This window comes from Ranitomeya variabilis, chromosome 2 (genome assembly GCF_051348905.1).
Source record: "Ranitomeya variabilis isolate aRanVar5 chromosome 2, aRanVar5.hap1, whole genome shotgun sequence".
NCBI classification, from domain to species: domain Eukaryota; kingdom Metazoa; phylum Chordata; class Amphibia; order Anura; family Dendrobatidae; genus Ranitomeya; species Ranitomeya variabilis.
Genome location: NC_135233.1, coordinates 426,204,512 through 426,223,115, shown reverse-complemented (window position 1 = coordinate 426,223,115; position 18,604 = coordinate 426,204,512). Strand labels below are relative to the sequence as shown.

Here is an 18,604-nt window from a genome sequence, read left to right as displayed (position 1 = left end):
CAATCAATTCTACCCCTGTTCTCTTGTTAAAACTCAGCAATTTCAATAATACAAAAAACAGGCACATGCCGTATACAAGTCTCACTTCTTTACCTTGGCACGACCGACCATCCATCATAAGCTTGTATCCAGTCTGACAAGTGCACTGTACGAGCCCCCGGACCGTCTGGCACTTTTGGGCACAGCCCCCGTTGTTGTGGTTGCAGTTCTCTTCTCCCGTTCGGGGTCCTGGGAAAGCAATAGACATTCTCAGAGAATGTATCGCCGATCTGGAAAGTTAGGAGTTTGGCAGAGCGATACTCACTGCAGTTTTGATGTGGGCTCTCATCACTGCCGTCACCACAGTCATTGGCTCCATTGCACAGTTTGCGTTGCCCGATGCAGCGGCCATTACTGCACAAGAACTGGTCCTGAGCACATTGAGGAGCTCCTGTCATGGAGGAGACATTACATACAAATGAGCCGCCTGGTGGGGAAGGGTTTACAACTGCAATTAAATCCAGACATAAATAATGTTGCTAATGATGAGAGTATCCATCATAACCCTTGTTCACACTCACCTTCCCAGCGTGGCCTGACCTCATGCATTTGCCTTCCATGTCTGACCGGACCATTCACACTGACCTTCAATGGCTGCCGTGACCTTAGTTTTCACATTTGCAGCATTCTTCTATCTGACCTGACCCCTTGCATTCTCATTCCAACCCTAAACCACATAATTCCACCCACTTTTCCCAGTATTTTTATGTCGCTTTAGAACTCACCAGTTTTTTCACATCCCTTCTCATCACTGTTATCAGAGCAGTCATCTTCACCGTCACATCTCCAGGACAGTCGTACACACCGGCCGGTGCCGCACCGAAACTGGTCAGCTGTGCACACCGAGGTCGCTGTGAGGGTTACACACAATGTGACTCCCATTACAGTAGACACAATACAAATGGTTCAACAAGCCCATGACAAGCTTACGAGGTTGATATGCCAGCTAATCCAGCTCACATCGTTACGGGGCTGTAACTAGAGCGCTCAGATATACTTAAGTATCCGACTTTTCAGAACAAGCAGTCGTGTGTGAACATGAGGAGTATGGTACCACCATTTCTGGCCAATGCATTTTTTCACTTGTTTTCCCCTCTGGAGGCTTTAGTTTTCAGTTGTGTCTGAGCTAGTGTGTACAGAATAGATTCTTTTTTAAAGATCCAATGTGAAAATCGTGAGAAATCTAGTGAGGAAGCCATATGCAGATCATGCTTTGGGTACATTGGGGGCAGTGACGTGCCACCAGCGGACATCCAACCTGATTTGCATATTTCTTCATTAACATCTAAACAACAAAAAAAAGTAATTTTATTTGGGGACAAGCGCCCACACACCAGCTCCGTATGTAAAAAACATGCTGACAGGTTTCTTTTAACCCCTTAGTGACAGAGCCAATTTGGTACTTAATGACCGAGCCAATTTTTACAATTCTGACCAGTGTCACTTTATGAGGTTATAACTCTGGAACGCTTTATCGGATCCCGCTGATTCTGAGACTGTTTTTTCGTGACATGTTGTACTTCAAGTTAGTGGTAACATTTCTTCGATATTACTTGCGATTATTTATGAAAAAAATGGAAATATGGCGAAAATTTTTAAAATTTTGCAATTTTCAAACTTTGTATTTTTATGCCCTTAAATCAGAGAGATATGTCACAAAAAAATAGTTAATAAATAACATTTCTCACATGTCTACTTTACATCAGCACAATTTTGGAAACAATTTTTTTTTTTGTTAGGGAGTTATAAGGGTTAAAAGTTGACCAGCAATTTCTCATTTTTACAACACCATGTTTTTTTTAGGGACCACATCACCTTTGAAGTGATTTTGAGGGGTCTATATGATAGAAAATAACCAAGTGTGACACCATTCTAAAAACTGCACCCCTCAAGCTGCTCAAAACCACATTCAAGAAGTTTATTAACCCTTTACGTACTTCACAGGAACTAAAACAATGTGGAAGAAAAAAATGAACATTTTACTTTTTTTTGCAAACATTTTACTTCAGAACCATTTTTTTTAATTTTCACAAGTGTAAAAACAGAAATTTAACCACAAATTTTGTTGTGCAATTTTTCCTGAGTACACCGATACCCCATATGTGGAGGTAAACCACTGTTTGGGCGCACCGCAGAGCTTGGAAGTGAAGGAGCACCGTTTGACTGTTTCAATGCAGAATTGGCTGGAATTGAGATCGGACGCCATGTCGCGTTTGGAGAGCCCCTAATGTGCCTAAACAGTGGAAACCGCCCACAAGTGACACCATTTTGGAAACTAGACCCCCCAAGGAACTTATCTAGATGTGTGGTGAGCACTTTGAACCCCCAAGTGCTTCACAGAAGTTTATAACGTAGAGCCGTGAAAATAAAAAATCGCATTTGTTTTCACAAAAATGATTTTTTCGCCCACAAATTCTTATTTTCACAAGGGTAACAGGAGAAATTAGACCACAAAAGTTGTTGTGCAATTTCTCCTGAGTACGTCGATACCCCATATGTGGAGGTAAACCACTGTTTGGGCGCACCGCAGAGCTTGGAATTGAAGGAGCACCGTTTGACTTTTTCAATGCAGAATTGGCTGGAATTGAGATCGGATGCCATGTCGCGTTTGGAGAGTCCCTGATGTGCCTAAACAGTGGAAACCCCCCACAAGTGATACCATTTTGGAAACTAGACCCCTTAAGGAACTTATCTAGATGTGTGGTGAGCACTTTGAACCCCCAAGTGCTTCACAGAAGTTTATAACGTAGAGCCGTGAAAATAAAAAATCTCATTTTTTCTACAAAAATGATCTTTTTGCCCCCAAATTTTTATTTTCACAAGGGTAACAGGAGAAATTAGACCACAAAAGTTGTTGTGCAATTTCTCCTGAGTACATCGATACCCCATATATGGGGGTAAACCACTGTTTGGGCGCACCGCAGAGCTTGGAAGAGAAGGAGTGTCGTTTTACTTTTTCAATGTAGAATTGGCTGGAATTGAGATCGGACGCCATGTCACGTTTGGAGAGCCGCTGATGTGCCTAAACAGTAGAGACCCCCCACATATGACACCATTTTGGAAACTAGACCCCTTAAGGAACTTATCTAGATGTGTGGTGAGCACTTTAAACCCCCAAGTGCTTCACAGAAGTTTATAACGTAGAGCCATGAAAATAAAAAAATCGCATTTTTTCTACAAAAATGATCTTTTTGCCTCCAAATTTTTATTTTACCAAGGGTAACAGGAGAAAATGGACCCCAGAAGCTGTTGTACAATTTGTCTTGAGTACGCCGACACCCTATATGTGGGGGTAAACCACTGTTTGGGCGCATGGCTGAGCTCGGAAGCAAAGGAGCGCCATTTGACTTTTCAATGCAAAATTGACTGGAATTGAGATCAGACGCCATGTCGCGTTTGGAGAGCCCCTGATGTGCCTAAACAGCAGAAACCCCCCAAAAGTGACCCCATTTTGGAAACTAGACCCCCCATGGAACTTATCTAGATGTGTAGTGAGAACTTTGAATGCCCAAGTGCATCACAGAAGTTTATAATGCAGAGTCGTGAAAATAAAAAATATATATTTTTTAACAATAAAGATTTTTTAGCCCCCAAATTTTTATTTTCACAAGGGTAACAAGAGAAATTGGACCCCAAAAGTTGTTGTCCAATTTGTCCTGAGTATGCTGGTACCCCATATGTGGGGGTAAACCACTGTTTGGGCGCACGGCAGAGCTCGGAAGGGAAGGAGCGCCATTTTGGAATGCAGACTTTGATAGAATTGTCTGCGGGCGTTATGTTGCGTTTGCAGACCCCTAATGTACCTAAACAGTAGAAACCCCCAACAAGTGACCCCATTTTGGAAAATAGACCCCCCAAGGAACTTATCTAGATATGTGGTGAGAACTTTGAATGCCCAAGTGCTTCACATAAGTTTATAATGCAGAGTAGTGAAAATAAAAAATATTTTTTTCCCACAAAAAAGATTTTTTTAGCCCCCAAATTTTTATTTTCACAAGGGTAACAAGAGAAATTGGACCCCAAAAGTTGTTGTCCAATTTGTCCTGAGTATGCTGGTACCCCATATGTGGGGGTAAACCACTGTTTGGGCGCACGGCAGAGCTCGGAAGGGAAGGAGCGCCATTTTGGAATGCAGACTTTGATAGAATTGTCTGCGGGCGTTATGTTGCGTTTGCAGACCCTAATGTACCTAAACAGTAGAAACCCCCACAAGTGACCAAATTTTGGAAACTAGACCCCCTAAGGAACTTATCTAGATATGTGGTGAGAACTTTGAAAGCTCAAGTGCTTCACAGAAATTTATAATGCAGAGTAGTGAAAATAAAAAAATATATTTTTTTCCAACAAAAAAGATTTTTAGCCCCCAAGTTTTTATTTTCACAAGGGTAACAGGAGAAATTGGACCCCAAAAGTTGTTGTCCAATTTATCCCGAGTACGCTGATGCCCCATATGTGGGGGTAAACCACTGTTTGGGCGCACGGCAGAGCTCAGAAGGGAGGGAGTACCATTTGACTTTTTTAGCGCAAAATTGGCTGTCGTGTTTGGAGACCCCCTGATGTACCTAAACAGTGGAAACCCCCCAATTCTAACTCCAACCCTAACCCCAACACAGCCCTAACCCTAATCTCAACCCGATCCATAATCCTAATCACAACCCTAACGATAATCACAACCCTAACCCCAAAACAGCCCTAATCTCAACCCTAACCATAACCCTAATCAAAACCCTAAATCCAACACACCCCTAACCCTAATCCCAACCCTAACCCTAATCCCAACCCTAATCCCAAACGTAACACTAATCCCAACCCTAATCCAAACGCTAACCCTAATCCCAACTCTAACCCTAACTTTAGCCCCAACCCTAACTTTAGCCCCAACCCTAACCATAACTTTAGCCCCCGTCGTCACAAAAAAAGTTCAATGTAACCTTTTTTTTGTACGTCGCGTCCGCCATTTCTGCGGATGCGTGGCCGTAACTCTGCCCCCTCCTCCCCAGGACATAGACTGGGCAGCGGATGCGTTGAAAAACTGCATCCGCTGCCCACGTTGTGCACAATTTTCACAACGTGCGTCGGTACATCGGGCCGACGCATTGCGACCGCCCCGTACCGACGCAAGTGTGAAAGAAGCCTAAGGCTACTTTCACACTAGCGTCGTACTCGGCCCATCGCAGTGTGTCGGGCCGACGTACCGACGCTAGCGTTGTAAGCGCCGCACAACGGGTGCAGCGGATGCTGTTTTTTCAACGCACGACGGATGCGACATGTGGCAATCCGTCGCAATGCGTCGCTAATGCAAGCCAATGGAGAAAAAACGCATCCTGCAAGCACTTTTGCAGGATGCGTTTTTTCTCCAACGACGCATTGCGACGGAAGCCAAAAAACGCTAGTGTGAAAGTAGCCTAACTCTAACCCTAGCCCTAACCCTAACCCTAAATTTAGCCCCAACCCTAACCCTAACCCTAACTCTAACCCTAACCCTAACTCTAACCCTAACCCTAACTCTAACCCTAACCCTAACCCTAACCCTAACTCTAACTCTAACCCTAACCCTAACCCTAACTCTAACCCTAACTCTAACCCTAACCCTAACCCTAATTTTAGCCCCAACTTGTCTTCTCCTGCCGGCCGGCAGATGGCAGCAGATGGCGGGCGCACTGCGCATGCGCCCGCCATGATGAAAAAGCCGGCTGGCAGGAGAAGACAGAAGAGGACCCAGGGACCCCGGGTGAGTATGATAGGGTCCCCGAATCCCCCTATTTCTCTGTCCTCTGATGTGCGATCACATCAGAGGACAGAGAAATAACTGATCGCTTTTTTTTTTTTTTTTTTTTGCGGTCGCCGGTAAACTGTTAATTACCGGCGATCGCAAAGCAGGGGTCGGTGAAAACCGACCCCGATCATGTTCTTTGGGGTCTCGGCTACCCCCGGCAGCCGAGACCCCAAAGAACATCCGGGTGCCGGGCGGCGGGCGCACTGCGCGTGCGCCCGCCATTTTTTCCCGGAAAAAAGATGGCGGCGCCCATGGGGAGACACGAGGAGCACCGGGGGAGGTAGGTAAGTATTGGGGGGCTATTGGGGGCCATCGGGGACCACATTTCTCTGTCCTCCGATGTGCGATCACATCGGAGGACAGAGAAATTAAACGGCAAATCGCGTTTTTTTTTTTTGTTGCGACCGCCGGTAAACGGTTAATTACCGGCGATCGCAACTCGGGGGTCGGTAAAAACCCCCCGAATCATGTTCTCTGGGGTCTCGGCTACCCTCGGCAACCGAGACCCCAGAGAAAATCCGACTCTGGGGGGCGCTATTCACTTTTTCCACAGCGCCGTTAATTAACGGCGCTGTGGATTAAGTACCCTTAGCGGCCGCCGTTAAAAGGCGTATCGGCGGTCGTTAAGGGGTTAATATTAGTTTTTATTTATAAAGATTATATTGGTGACTAACGAGCCGTTCACGAATATCAGCAGGACAATAAATTGGAATCAATATTCCCATTTACTGACAGCAACTGCAGATCATCTTGAGATATAGAGTTAATGGAGAGCAGTATGTTAGAATACTGCAAAATCTCATCGTTCTTCAATAAAGGGGGGTGCGAACATTGGACGTCTATGGCAAACTTAATGCAGTTGTAGGATTTATAAAACCCCATCCCTCATCTGTCATTTTAACCAATGAGCTTAGTGAAGATCTGCTAGGAAGCATGTATCCACATCAGGCACACCCAGTGCGCCCTTAGGCTACGTTCACACTTTGCGGGTTTTGCTGCGAATCCGCAGCGGATTTGACACTGCGGATCCGCAGCAGTTTTCCATGCAGGGTACAGTACAATGTTACCCTATGGAAAACAAAACCCGCTGTGCCCACGCTGCGGATTTCCGCGGAAAAAGCAGCGCGGCTTTTCTGCGGAAAAAAAGAAGGAGCATGTCACTTCTTGGTGCAGAATCGCAGCGATTCTGCACCCATAGAAATGCATTGATCCACTCACTTTCCGCATGGGGCTGTGCCCACGTTGCGGGCAGTTAAGCGGATAATGTGCAGATGGTACCCGGGGTGGAGGAGAGGAGACTCTCCTCCAGGCCCTGGGAACCATATTTTGGTGTAAAAAAAAGAATTAAAATAAAAAATGATGCTATACTCACCTCTCAGCGCTGCCCGCGGCGTCCGGTCTCAGTTGCTGTGCTAGCAGGACCTGCGGTGACGTCGCGGTCACATGACCGTGATGACGCCGCGGTCACATGACCGTGACGTCACGAAGGTCCTTGTCGGCACAGCCGCCTGCAGCACCGAGGAGATCCGGACATCGGAGGGTGAGTATAACTAATTTTTATTATTTTTTACATTACTATTGATGCTGCATATTGCTGCATATGCAGCATCAATAGTATAGGCGGAAACCCGCAGCAGAAACCGCGGAACAAACCGCGATAAATCTGCAGGGATAACCGCAGCGGTTTTGCCCTGCAGATTTATCAATTCCGCTGCGGGATTAACCCACAGAGCAGGCCGCAAAGTGTGAACGTGGCCTTAGACATGACATGGATTTTAATGGGCACCATGCAATTCTCAATTTTCCATTAAACACAGGCTTACAATTTCCGTCACGGATTTCAGCTGATGGCCGAACAGATAGTCAACCTATGACCGTACACTTAATTTAAGGAGACTCGAATGATAAAAGTTTGCAAACAGTGGAGAACCCCTTCGAAATGTACATATAATCCAACAATACCCAGGACGGATTCCTTTTACTCACTGCAGTTCCTCTCATCTGACTGATCGTCACAGTCGGCATCTCCATCGCAGCGCCAGCCGGAGTTGATACATAGTCCACTGTTGCACATAAACTCTCCGGAGCGGCACGGTTGGTGGGATGCTGCAAAGTTATTATAAAAGGGTTTGTGAGAAAAGAGCAGCGTAGGTAAGGGAGGGTCAGGGCAAAAGAACAGGCACAAGACGAAACACATGGCATGAGAAGAAAGCAGAGACAACTGGGAGGACATGACAGGAGAGGCGGTTGTACTCACAGCAGTCTGATTCATCCGACCAGTCTCCGCAGTCATCGTCACCATCGCAGTGGTAGATGTCCAAGATGCAGCGTCCATAGGCACACTGAAATTCTTCCGAGCCGCAGCTTGGTGCTGGAACATCAGAGGCTTTTGGGGGAGACACAAGAAATCAATGGCAGCACCAAACCATTCCCCCATGGTGGTACCACAGATGTCCACTGCATCTCAGGGAGGCAACGTGGCAACATCCAATGCGTATCGTTTCTCCTTGTGGAGACTGACATGCTAAGCATGCCAAGATGAGGAGACTTAAAGCCGCAATGCTCCTCTGGGTAATATGCTAATACTGCAAATTGTCTCTTCAGAGAGGAAGAGAACTAGAACTCTAGTGCCACCTATTGGAAGGTAGCAATCCTACAAGTGAATGTCGACCCTTTAACGAGCCTTGTCACATGACTTAGGATAATAGCCAAACCAGAATCTCAATTTGCAGACACTGTTTCAGGGTACTGCCCCTTGTCAGTGCAAAGTGGAGATCTGGTTTGGCTGTGTGAGAGGCGTCCGACCGATATCCAAGAAGTATTGTTTCTCCTTGCGGAGATTGACATGCTAAGCATGCCGAAATGAGCAGACTTAAAGCCACAAGGAGAAACGATACTTCTTGGATATCGGTCGGATGCCTCTAACACAGCCAAACCAGATCTCCGATTTGCACCGATGAGGGGCAGTACCCCGAAACACAGTGCCTGCAAGTTGAGATTCTGGTTTGGCTATTATCCTAAGTCATGCGATAAGGCTCGTTAAAGGGTCGACATTGACTTGTAGGATTGCTACCTTCCAATAGGTGGCACTAGAGTTCTAGCTCTCTTCCTCTCTGAAGAGACAATTTGCAATGCAACATGAAAAATATGTTGCACTTTTATTTTGGACTCCCTCATGGCGAGATTTCTTGAAGACTCAACCTAAATTCCAATTTTGTAGAAAGCGCATGTATTCTCTTGTTGGGCCTAGTACAAGTCTTCATCACCACCTGACACCATTACAGCTCTCCCCAGTAATAATTTGCCAGATGTCCACAAATACTTACGGCAAGATTCCTCATCGGATCCATCCTTACAGTCAGTGTCTCCATCACAAAACCAATGTTCAGCAATACAACTTCCATCAGAGCAACCGAACTCCTTCTCTGAGCATTTCCTCATATCTATAAAGAAGAGAAGACAGGGTGAACAAAAAATTAATGCGTTACCGTCGTCTTAAAAAAAAAAAAAAATAATAATAATAAGAAAAATCAATAGTACACATGAAAATAAGCAACTTTATATTATGTCTTATCAGAGAGATCTTCTTTCTCTTCCAAAATTGTTCATTATCAAAATTCTCAATTCAGTGAAGACTTTCCCATTACCGAGACAAGAGATGGCAGGTCGTACTGATGAGCTTCTATGTAGACGGAGGAGGTAGAGGCAGAGCTACATACGCCATCTCCTGTCTCAGTAATGGGAGTCACAGAATCTAGATTTTACTTCAAAATTCAGAATTTGGATAATGACTGATCAATTTTGGCAGAGAAAGAAGTACATTTTTCTGCTAAAATTTATTACAAAGTTGCTTATTTTCACATGTACTATTGATTAATGAAATAAAAATTAAGACGACTGTTACTCTTTAACCAAAGGAGACTGAAAGCAACAACCAGATGCCAGGTCAATGGAAAAATGTGGTTGTAATATTACACATGTGAAGGTCTTCTCATTACCTGCATTGAGTTACAAAAGCCGGAAAACAGACTCTGAATGACCTTAAAATTTTGTTTGAATGGTAAGCAAATATTTGGATAACACTCCATTACTTCCCGAACATTTCATTAACTAAGCCTGTATCATGCTGGTGATAAAGTTGACAACCTATTTGCTCTCGACTGCACTTATGGGCAGCACGGTGGCGCAGTGGTTAGCACAGCAGCCTTGCAGCGCTGGAGTCCTGGGTTCAAACCCCACCAAGGACAACATCTGCAAAGAGTTTGTTCTCTCTGTGTTTGCGTGGGTTTCCTCCGGGTACTCCGGTTTCCTCCCACATTCCAAAGACATACTGATAGGGAATTTAGATTGTGAGCCCCAACGGGGACAGCGATGATAATGTGTGCAACCTGTAAGGCGCTGCGGAATATGTTAGCGCTATATAAAAATAATGATTATTATTATTAAATGCGCTGTCGGAGAAAAGTGTAAGGTGCCCGCAAACAGAGGAACGCCGGCCAAACAAATATTCCACTCTCCCTTTAAGGCAGATGTTGGGGGAAAGAGGGATAAGGCATATTGACTTTCCATATGCCCAATTTTTAATCTGCTGTGACAAATGTGGCTTATTCTTCTCATTAGGAACCCATGTTTCGGAATCTCAAAGTTGGGAAGAAAAGCTTTCAGGTAATCAGACGTTCGGGAGATTTTACCATTCTCTAGCTACTTTCGTGACCATTCACTTTAGAAATATGTTGGTTGATCCCAGGACCTCTTACGTGTATATCAGATCTGATGACTCCTACACTAAGAAACTCAATGATATTCTATAAATATGGACCAAATATTGAATTAAAAGTATTTTCCGCCACCGTTATGTGAGCGACCACCAATCTGTCATTCTTGCATCACCTGTGCCGAAGGTTGAATTCACATAATATGGAGACAGACCATATAGATCTTCCGGCACAGACTTACCACACTGCTCATCGCTGTTGTCTCCACAGTCATTGTCCCCATCGCAGTGCCACAGGCTTCGGATACAGTAGCCATTTTGGCAGGAGAATTCATCTTCTTCACATTCACGGGGAGCTGCAAAGACAGACACCACTATAAATATGCACAGTTATATCCTAGATCACATCATGGTCAACAAGGATCATCCAACAAGACATGGCCAATAAGCCTATCCAACATAGAACTAAAGGCAACCAAAGAAAAGAATACACAATGTTGAATGTATTTCCTTAAAGACCTGGTTGAACTAATAAAAAATATTAGCACCAGATAAAGAATGGAGCCTTCACAAAGAATACTTACGACAGTCCTGCTCGTCGGAGTCATCCTCGCAGTCGTTGTCCCCATCACACACCCAAGAGCGTCGGATACACTTTCCATTATCGCAGTGGAAGTCCAGAGGAGAGCAGGTGGGAAGCACTGGAAGCGTGAAAAATGCAGAATAGATCATCTATGTCCAACAGATCGCCGTACAGGAAAGTCCATAATGGCCACTTGTCATTCAGGAGCCTCAATCATAGGAGTAAAGCTGTGACCGAGCCAGACTCTTTTTACTCCAAAGTCATACTACTTACTGCAGCCATCTTCGTCGCTGTGGTCGCCACAGTCATTATCGCCATCACATTGCCATTGTGCGGGGATACACGTGCATTCTCCAAACGCACTGACCGCACACGTGAAGTGGTTTCGTCCACACGCACACTCTGAGGTACTGGAAAACCCTGAAGAGAAAAAAAAAAAAAAAAGGAAAACTCTCAAATGTTCAGCTGGTAATAAGAGTAGCAAATCATAACTTGGATATCCAAGTCGTACCGTACCCTTCAATGTTCTGTGTTAATGGGATTCTAAGTAGTCTATAGAAAAACACTAGCCAAATCATGGGACGGGTGGTCAGCCAACAACCATTCCTCCAATACTAATTCCAATAACATGAATGCAAGTAGAAATCCAATGTGTGCCCATCATCGGGGGGGACAGCCAAGAGGCCACTAAATAGGTCAGCGCATCCCACCAAAATCAGTGGGTTCAGATAAATCCCCTTTGGCACACACTCATTTAGTGAGAACATGACAATTCAAAAATATAGGAGCAATACAAATTTTTTTTGTTAACTGGCCAGATTGTCTATGAGACCTAGTATTGTTCTGGAGAGCACACCACATGTTTGTAAACTGGACAAAACACGTAAAGGGTTCGTTCCCATATAATTTGCATTGGGCCTTGTACTAAGAATTAAACAAGTGCCAATCAGTACTTGTTATGGGGAAAAAAAATCTGCCTGTGTATGCTCACTAAAGCCGTCATGGATTGCGGCCATTTCAAGGCCGAAGATAGACATGACCTCCTCTTATTTAAAAATATATATATATTTTTCCAGAACAAAGTCCATCTGCAGGTCTCTGGAGATAGACTTATAACCTTGAGATTATTGATATTTTTTATATATGCAAATTGCCTCTTCTGAGAAAAAGAGGACTTAACTCTATAGCGCCACCTGTTGGAAGTAGCGATCCTACAAGTCACAATCAACCCTTTAACGAGTCGTGCAATATGACTTAGGATAAAAGCCAAATCAGTATCTCAATTCGCAGACACGTTGTGTCGGGCTGTTGGCCCTCGTCAGTGCGAAGCATGAGAACTGATTTGGCTAGGTGAGAGGCTCTGGACTGGGGTCTTTTTCTCAGAAGAGGCAATTTGATATTTTTTAACAATTTTGGTTCTCAAATCCTCAGACAGATCTCTTTTATTTCTGTTCACTATGCTTAGTGTGCAATGCAAATATTGAGTCAACGTCACCCCTTTTTGTCTGGTTTCAGGTGTGACTTTAATATTGCCCACACCTGTTGCTTGCCACAGGTGAGTCTGAACGAGTATCACATGTTGGAAACAAAGTTGTTTACCCACAAACCTGCCAACAATTTTGTCGGGCCCATTTTTGGCGTTTTGTGTGAAATTACCTTATGTCCAATTTGCCTTTTTTTTTTTTTTCTTCCTGTTTTTTTATTTTGTGTTTTTCCATTACACACCAAAGGAAATAAACACGTCTATAACAAACATGTGTAACTGCATTAAATTTTCTGTGAAAAACACTTCAATTTCTGGAACAAAGTCAATGGTGCCAACACTTCGGCCATGATAGACAGATAGAGATATATACACACATAACGTGATGACTAGTGATGAGCGGAAGTGCTCACTACTCGAGTTTGCATCGAGTGCTTGGGTACGCACAGAGTATCGTGGGTGTTCGGTCAACATGCTCGAGTCCCTGCCCCGCATGTTTTGCAGCTGTCAGCCGAAAAACATGCGGGCATTTCCTGTGTATGGCAGGTAATCCCACCATGTTTTTTTATTTGCTGTAACAGCCATGAAAAATGCGAGCACCCGCGATACTCTGTGCGGACCCGAGCACCTGATGCAAAATCAAATAGCGAGCACCTTCGTCCATCACTAGTGTTGACTGATCCCAATCAAGTTGATTGTAGCACACTAAACTACGGACAACTGGGTCTCCCTATCTTTTGCCATTAATTGGGGTAATAGTTATCTGGACTATTTATGCTATGACAATTTTTGGAAAGAGTCTAACAATAACGAGCAGGTCCGTGAAAAAAATTTAATCAATTCTGATTTTCTAAAACAAGATCTCGTCCTGGATTCTTCCTCTATTAATTAGTATGATACTCTTATTGTATGACTACATCCAGTCAGTGACATCAGATTTTCGCTGGGGAAACATCTAATAATCCACCATGTGCTCTGCGTGTCACCAGATCATCTAAACTCATCCCTCAAACGGCCAGTCTGGGGACTAGAAGAAGAAATCCCCACCTAGGACTTCGATATCGAATCCCCAATTGTTGATGGATCCAATCAAAATTGGAAAAAAAATATCAATCAATAATATTTTTGACCAAAATGGACAACATTTGTGTAAGCCAAAGGACTGCAGAAGCTTTGGCTTTTACTGGTCAACAATAAGTACATTTGCCGTCCTAACACAAAATAGTTGGACACCCTCATCAATTTCTATACCCACTGACTACGACGGACCCTGGTGGACCTATGCAGGCTTGCACAAGATCGATCTTCTTACAGAGCGTTCATCCATCATGTCACCATGGATCGAGATTGAGCGGAAGGCAGTTAAATAAATGGAAAAGTGATTACTTTATCACCGTGCTGGTCTTAAGGTACCGTCACATTTAGCGACGCTGCAGCGATCTAGACAATGATCCCAATCGCTGCAGCGTCGCTGTGTGGTCGCTGGAGAGCTGTCACACAGACAGCTCTCCAGCGACCAACTATGCGAAGTCCCCAGGTAACCAGGGTAAACATCGGGTTACTAAGCGCAGGGCCGCGCTTAGTAACCCGATGTTTACCCTGGTTACCAGCGTAAACGTAAAAAAACAAACACTACATACTTACATTCCGGTGTCTGTCCCCCGGCGCTGTGCTTCTCTGCACTGTGTAAGCGCCAGCCGGAAAGCACAGCGGTGACGTCACCGTTGTGCTCTGCTTTCCGGCCGGCCGGCGCTGACACATTGCAGAGAAGCACAGCGCCGGGGGACAGACACCGGAATGTAAGTATGTAGTGTTTGGTTTTTTTTTACGTTTACGCTGGTAACCAGGGTAAACATCGGGTTACTAAGCGCGGCCCTGCGCTTAGTAACCCGATGTTTACCCTGGTTACCAGTGAAGACATCGCTGAATCCGCGTCACACACGCCGATTCAACGATGTCTGCTGAAGATCCAGCGACGAAATAAGGTGCTGGCCTTCTAGCTCCGACCAACGATGGCACAGCAGGATCCTGATCGCTGCTGCCTGTCAAACTCAACAATATCGCTAGCCAGGACGCTGCAACGTCACGGATCGCTAGCGATATCGTTCAGTGTGAAGGTACCAGACAGATCTCGGGAGTCAAGTAAAGGATTAACAGTAGGGTTTAAAAGGAAAATACTTTGCGCTGTGCAGATCTCATGGACAACAATGGTTGATGAGCCATCCCCACATTCATGATCACATAAGTAACAGATAAGGGCGCAAACACATCATATTTTCATCGGAAAGATAGAGACTTTTCTGACAACAAACCCATCTGGACTATAGAATTTGCATGTATATATAGTCAACAAAATCTATTTTTGAGGATGATACTATAAGAAAAAAAACAGAGTGAGATCCTTTACATTATCAGAAGAACTAGGCTGCCCGCATACAATTGTAGAGGAATCCTCAGAGTTTGCCCCAAAATTCTGCTGCACTACTTGCAGGGCCATACCAAAACTATAAAGTATTTTGTCTGTTGCCTGCACAGTTGTAGACTTAAAAGATAAAAAAAAAATACACAAAATGGAAGAAAATCCAACTAAACAAGAATTCCTTGCATGACCAGAGAGGATACAGCAGCATGAAACAAAGACTTAAATGTCATTTTGGGGGCTGTAGATGCTCTTCAGATAAGTTTAAGACAGGAGTTACGAGATAGTCACTAACACAAGCGGTTTGTCTGATCTATGTTCTGGGTAAAAAAATAAAAATAAATTATTAATTCCTACTTTTCCTCGCCAATGACGCAGAGAATAAATAATTAATTAGATACAGGAGAGATTAGGGACGATTTGAGTAATGAGGAACTTAAGCTGTTCGGAGGATAAAAGTTGCTGCCAAACATCAGTTCTTACAGAAAAGTTGTAAGAAAACAATGTAAAAGGACAAAAGAAAAACAAAACAAAACCACCTTAGAGAACAGGAAACCATGAAAACGACACCAAATTGTTTAAGCCTAAAACAAACCAACTGTCAGGAACAGATCAAAATGTAAAAGCACGACTGCTTTCCTCCATAAACAGCGCCCCGTCTGCCCATTGGTTGTGTCCATTTATATTAAACCGTCCACATCGGAGAGTGACCCACTTCACTTGTCCATCCGTTCCGTTCTTTCACCCCGTATCACGCAAACTCCCCTCCCCCCACACGTCGCACACTCACATATTGTTCTCCAGAGACAATGACCCGTTTATATTCAACCTCCATCCGGCCTGATCACAGTGACAGGGAGGGATGGAGAAACAGGCGTTCTGCGTTATACGGGGTTAATTATTTCCACTGCCAAACAATACAGACAACAGAGAGCGGCGAATGAAAGCGGAGATAGAAAGGCGACAACGCCGCCGGCAGTTTATGGTTCGAGACTCCAACCTTTCCGCCTTCATCTAAATTAGAGGTTATCGTCCAATAACAGCAGAACCTCCATAAAAAGAATCCGGTCGTTTTTGCACCTCACTGATGGGTCAAAAAAGTGCAAAGTCCCCGAGTCACACGAAACCCACGATAAAAAGTGGTTTATTTTTTAACATCCTTTTGCTGATTTTGCTTTTGATCTTTGTGTAGTGACTCACAAGACTGTAAAGGCCCTTGACCTGCATGGAGAGTTTATGCATTTTGGACAAAATGTGCTGAGCATTGCAGAGGGTCGGAAGACGCGCTTCAGAGACCTGAGCAGCGGGAGACCCGGGGAGAGGTATCTGCTTATTTTTAATGTGGGTCCAACTATACTGTACGGAGGACCAGGTGGGTCCAACTGTACTGTACGGAGGACCAGGTGGGTCCAACTATACTGTACAGAGGACCAGGTGGGTCCAACTATACTGTAAGGAGGACCAGGTGGGTCCAACTATACTGTACAGAGGACCAGGTGGGTCCAACTACACTGTACGGAGGACCAGGTGGGTCCAACTATACTGTAAGGAGGACCAGGTGGGTCCAACTATACTGTACAGAGGACCAGGTGGGTCCAACTATACTGTACGGAGGACCAGGTGGGTCCAACTATACTGTACGGAGGACCAGGTGGGTCCAACTATACTGTAAGGAGGACCAGGTGGGTCCAACTATACTGTACGGAGGACCAGGTGGGTCCAACTATACTGTACGGAGGACCAGGTGGGTCCAACTATACTGTACGGAGGACCAGGTGGGTCCAACTATACTGTACAGAGGACCAGGTGGGTCCAACTATACTGTACGGAGGACCAGGTGGGTCCAACTGTACTGTACAGAGGACCAGGTGGGTCCAACTATACTGTACGGAGGACCAGGTGGGTCCAACTATACTGTAAGGAGGACCAGGTGGGTCCAACTATACTGTACAGAGGACCAGGTGGGTCCAACTATACTGTACGGAGGACCAGGTGGGTCCAACTATACTGTAAGGAGGACCAGGTGGGTCCAACTATACTGTACAGAGGACCAGGTGGGTCCAACTATACTGTACGGAGGACCAGGTGGGTCCAACTATACTGTACGGAGGACCAGGTGGGTCCAACTATACTGTACGGAGGACCAGGTGGGTCCAACTATACTGTACGGAGGACCAGGTGGGTCCAACTATACTGTACGGAGGACCAGGTGGGTCCAACTATACTGTACGGAGGACCAGGTGGGTCCAACTATACTGTACGGAGGACCAGGTGGGTCCAACTATACTGTACAGGGGACTAGGTGGGTCCTACTATACTGTATGGAGGAACAAGTGGGGCCCATTATACTATACAGAGGACCAGGTGGGTCCAACTATACTGTACGGAGGACTAGGTGGGTCCTACTATACTGTTTGGAGGAACAAGTGGGGCCCATTATACTACTTGGAGGGCTATGTGGGAGCTGTTCTAACATTTGCTGGTCTACGTGGGTGGGTCCAGTATACTGTTTGGAGGGTTATGTGGGGACCATTATACTATATGCAATAAATTATACAGTGTGAAGGTTTGCGTGGGGTCCATCATATTGTTTAGAGGGCTAGAGTGGGCCATTATAGTATGGATGGTTGTGTTTTTTTTGTTGTTGTTTTTTTTTTTGCTTTGGGGCCCGAATCTACTATATAATTGTCTTAGGGTACTTCCGTCTGTCCTTCTGTCTGTAACGGTTATTCGTTCGCTGATTGGTCTCGGCAGCTGCCTGTCATGGCTGCCTCGACCAATCAGCGACGCGCACAGTCCGGTAGAAAATGGCCGCTCCTTACTCCCCGCACTCACTGCCCGGAGCCCGCATACACCCCTCCGGTCGGCGCTCAGGGTTAATGCTAGCGGTAACGGACCGCGTTATGCCGCGGGTAACGCACTCCGTTACCGCCGCTATTAACCCTGTGTGTCCCCAACTTTGTACTATTGACGCTGCCTATGCGGCATCAGTAGTACAAAATGTAATGTTAAAAATAATAATAATAAAAAAAAACCTGCTATACTCACCCTCTGTAGTCTGCTGAGCCGCTCGCGCCGCCAGCCATCTTCCGTTGCAGGTTGCGGTGGCAAAGATGGTATGGCAGAAGGACCTGCGATGACGTCACAGTCATGTGACCGCGACGTCATCACAAGTCCTGCGCGGAAAGGACCTGCCGTGACGTCACGGTCATGTGACCGCGACACGGTCACGTGACCGCGACGTAATCACACCCTGCGCCCGGAAGCTGCCGCCTGCACCCCAGACAGGAGACAGAGCTACAATGCGCCTGCGGAAAGGTGAGTATATGTTTATTTTAAATTTTTTTTAACCTGTGTCATACGTAGCTAGGCAATATACTACATAGCTGGGCAATATACTACGTGGCTCTGTGCTGTATACTACGTCACTGGGCAATATACTACGTGGCTGGGCAATTTACTACGTGGCTGGCCAATATACTACGTGGACATGCATATTCTAGAATACCCGATGCGTTAGAGTCGGGCAACCATTATGTATGTATGTATGTATGTATGTATGTATGTATGTGTGTGTGTGTGTGTGTGTG

General features: G+C 45.2%; 1 protein-coding gene across 1 annotated transcript in view; it reads right to left on the bottom strand.

Moving 5' to 3' along the window:
- The window catches only part of LRP4 (LDL receptor related protein 4), a 70,044-nt gene that overhangs the window by 15,871 nt on the left and 35,569 nt on the right, over positions 1-18,604 (bottom strand). Inside the window, exons 2-10 of the mRNA XM_077286841.1 lie at positions 11,386-11,532; positions 11,114-11,230; positions 10,772-10,885; positions 9,142-9,258; positions 8,073-8,201; positions 7,802-7,921; positions 765-890; positions 305-430; positions 94-228 (exon numbers count right to left, since the gene is read on the bottom strand). Of these exons, the coding sequence (XP_077142956.1) occupies positions 94-228; positions 305-430; positions 765-890; positions 7,802-7,921; positions 8,073-8,201; positions 9,142-9,258; positions 10,772-10,885; positions 11,114-11,230; positions 11,386-11,532 (1,131 nt within the window). The remainder of the gene's footprint in view (positions 1-93; positions 229-304; positions 431-764; positions 891-7,801; positions 7,922-8,072; positions 8,202-9,141; positions 9,259-10,771; positions 10,886-11,113; positions 11,231-11,385; positions 11,533-18,604) is intronic.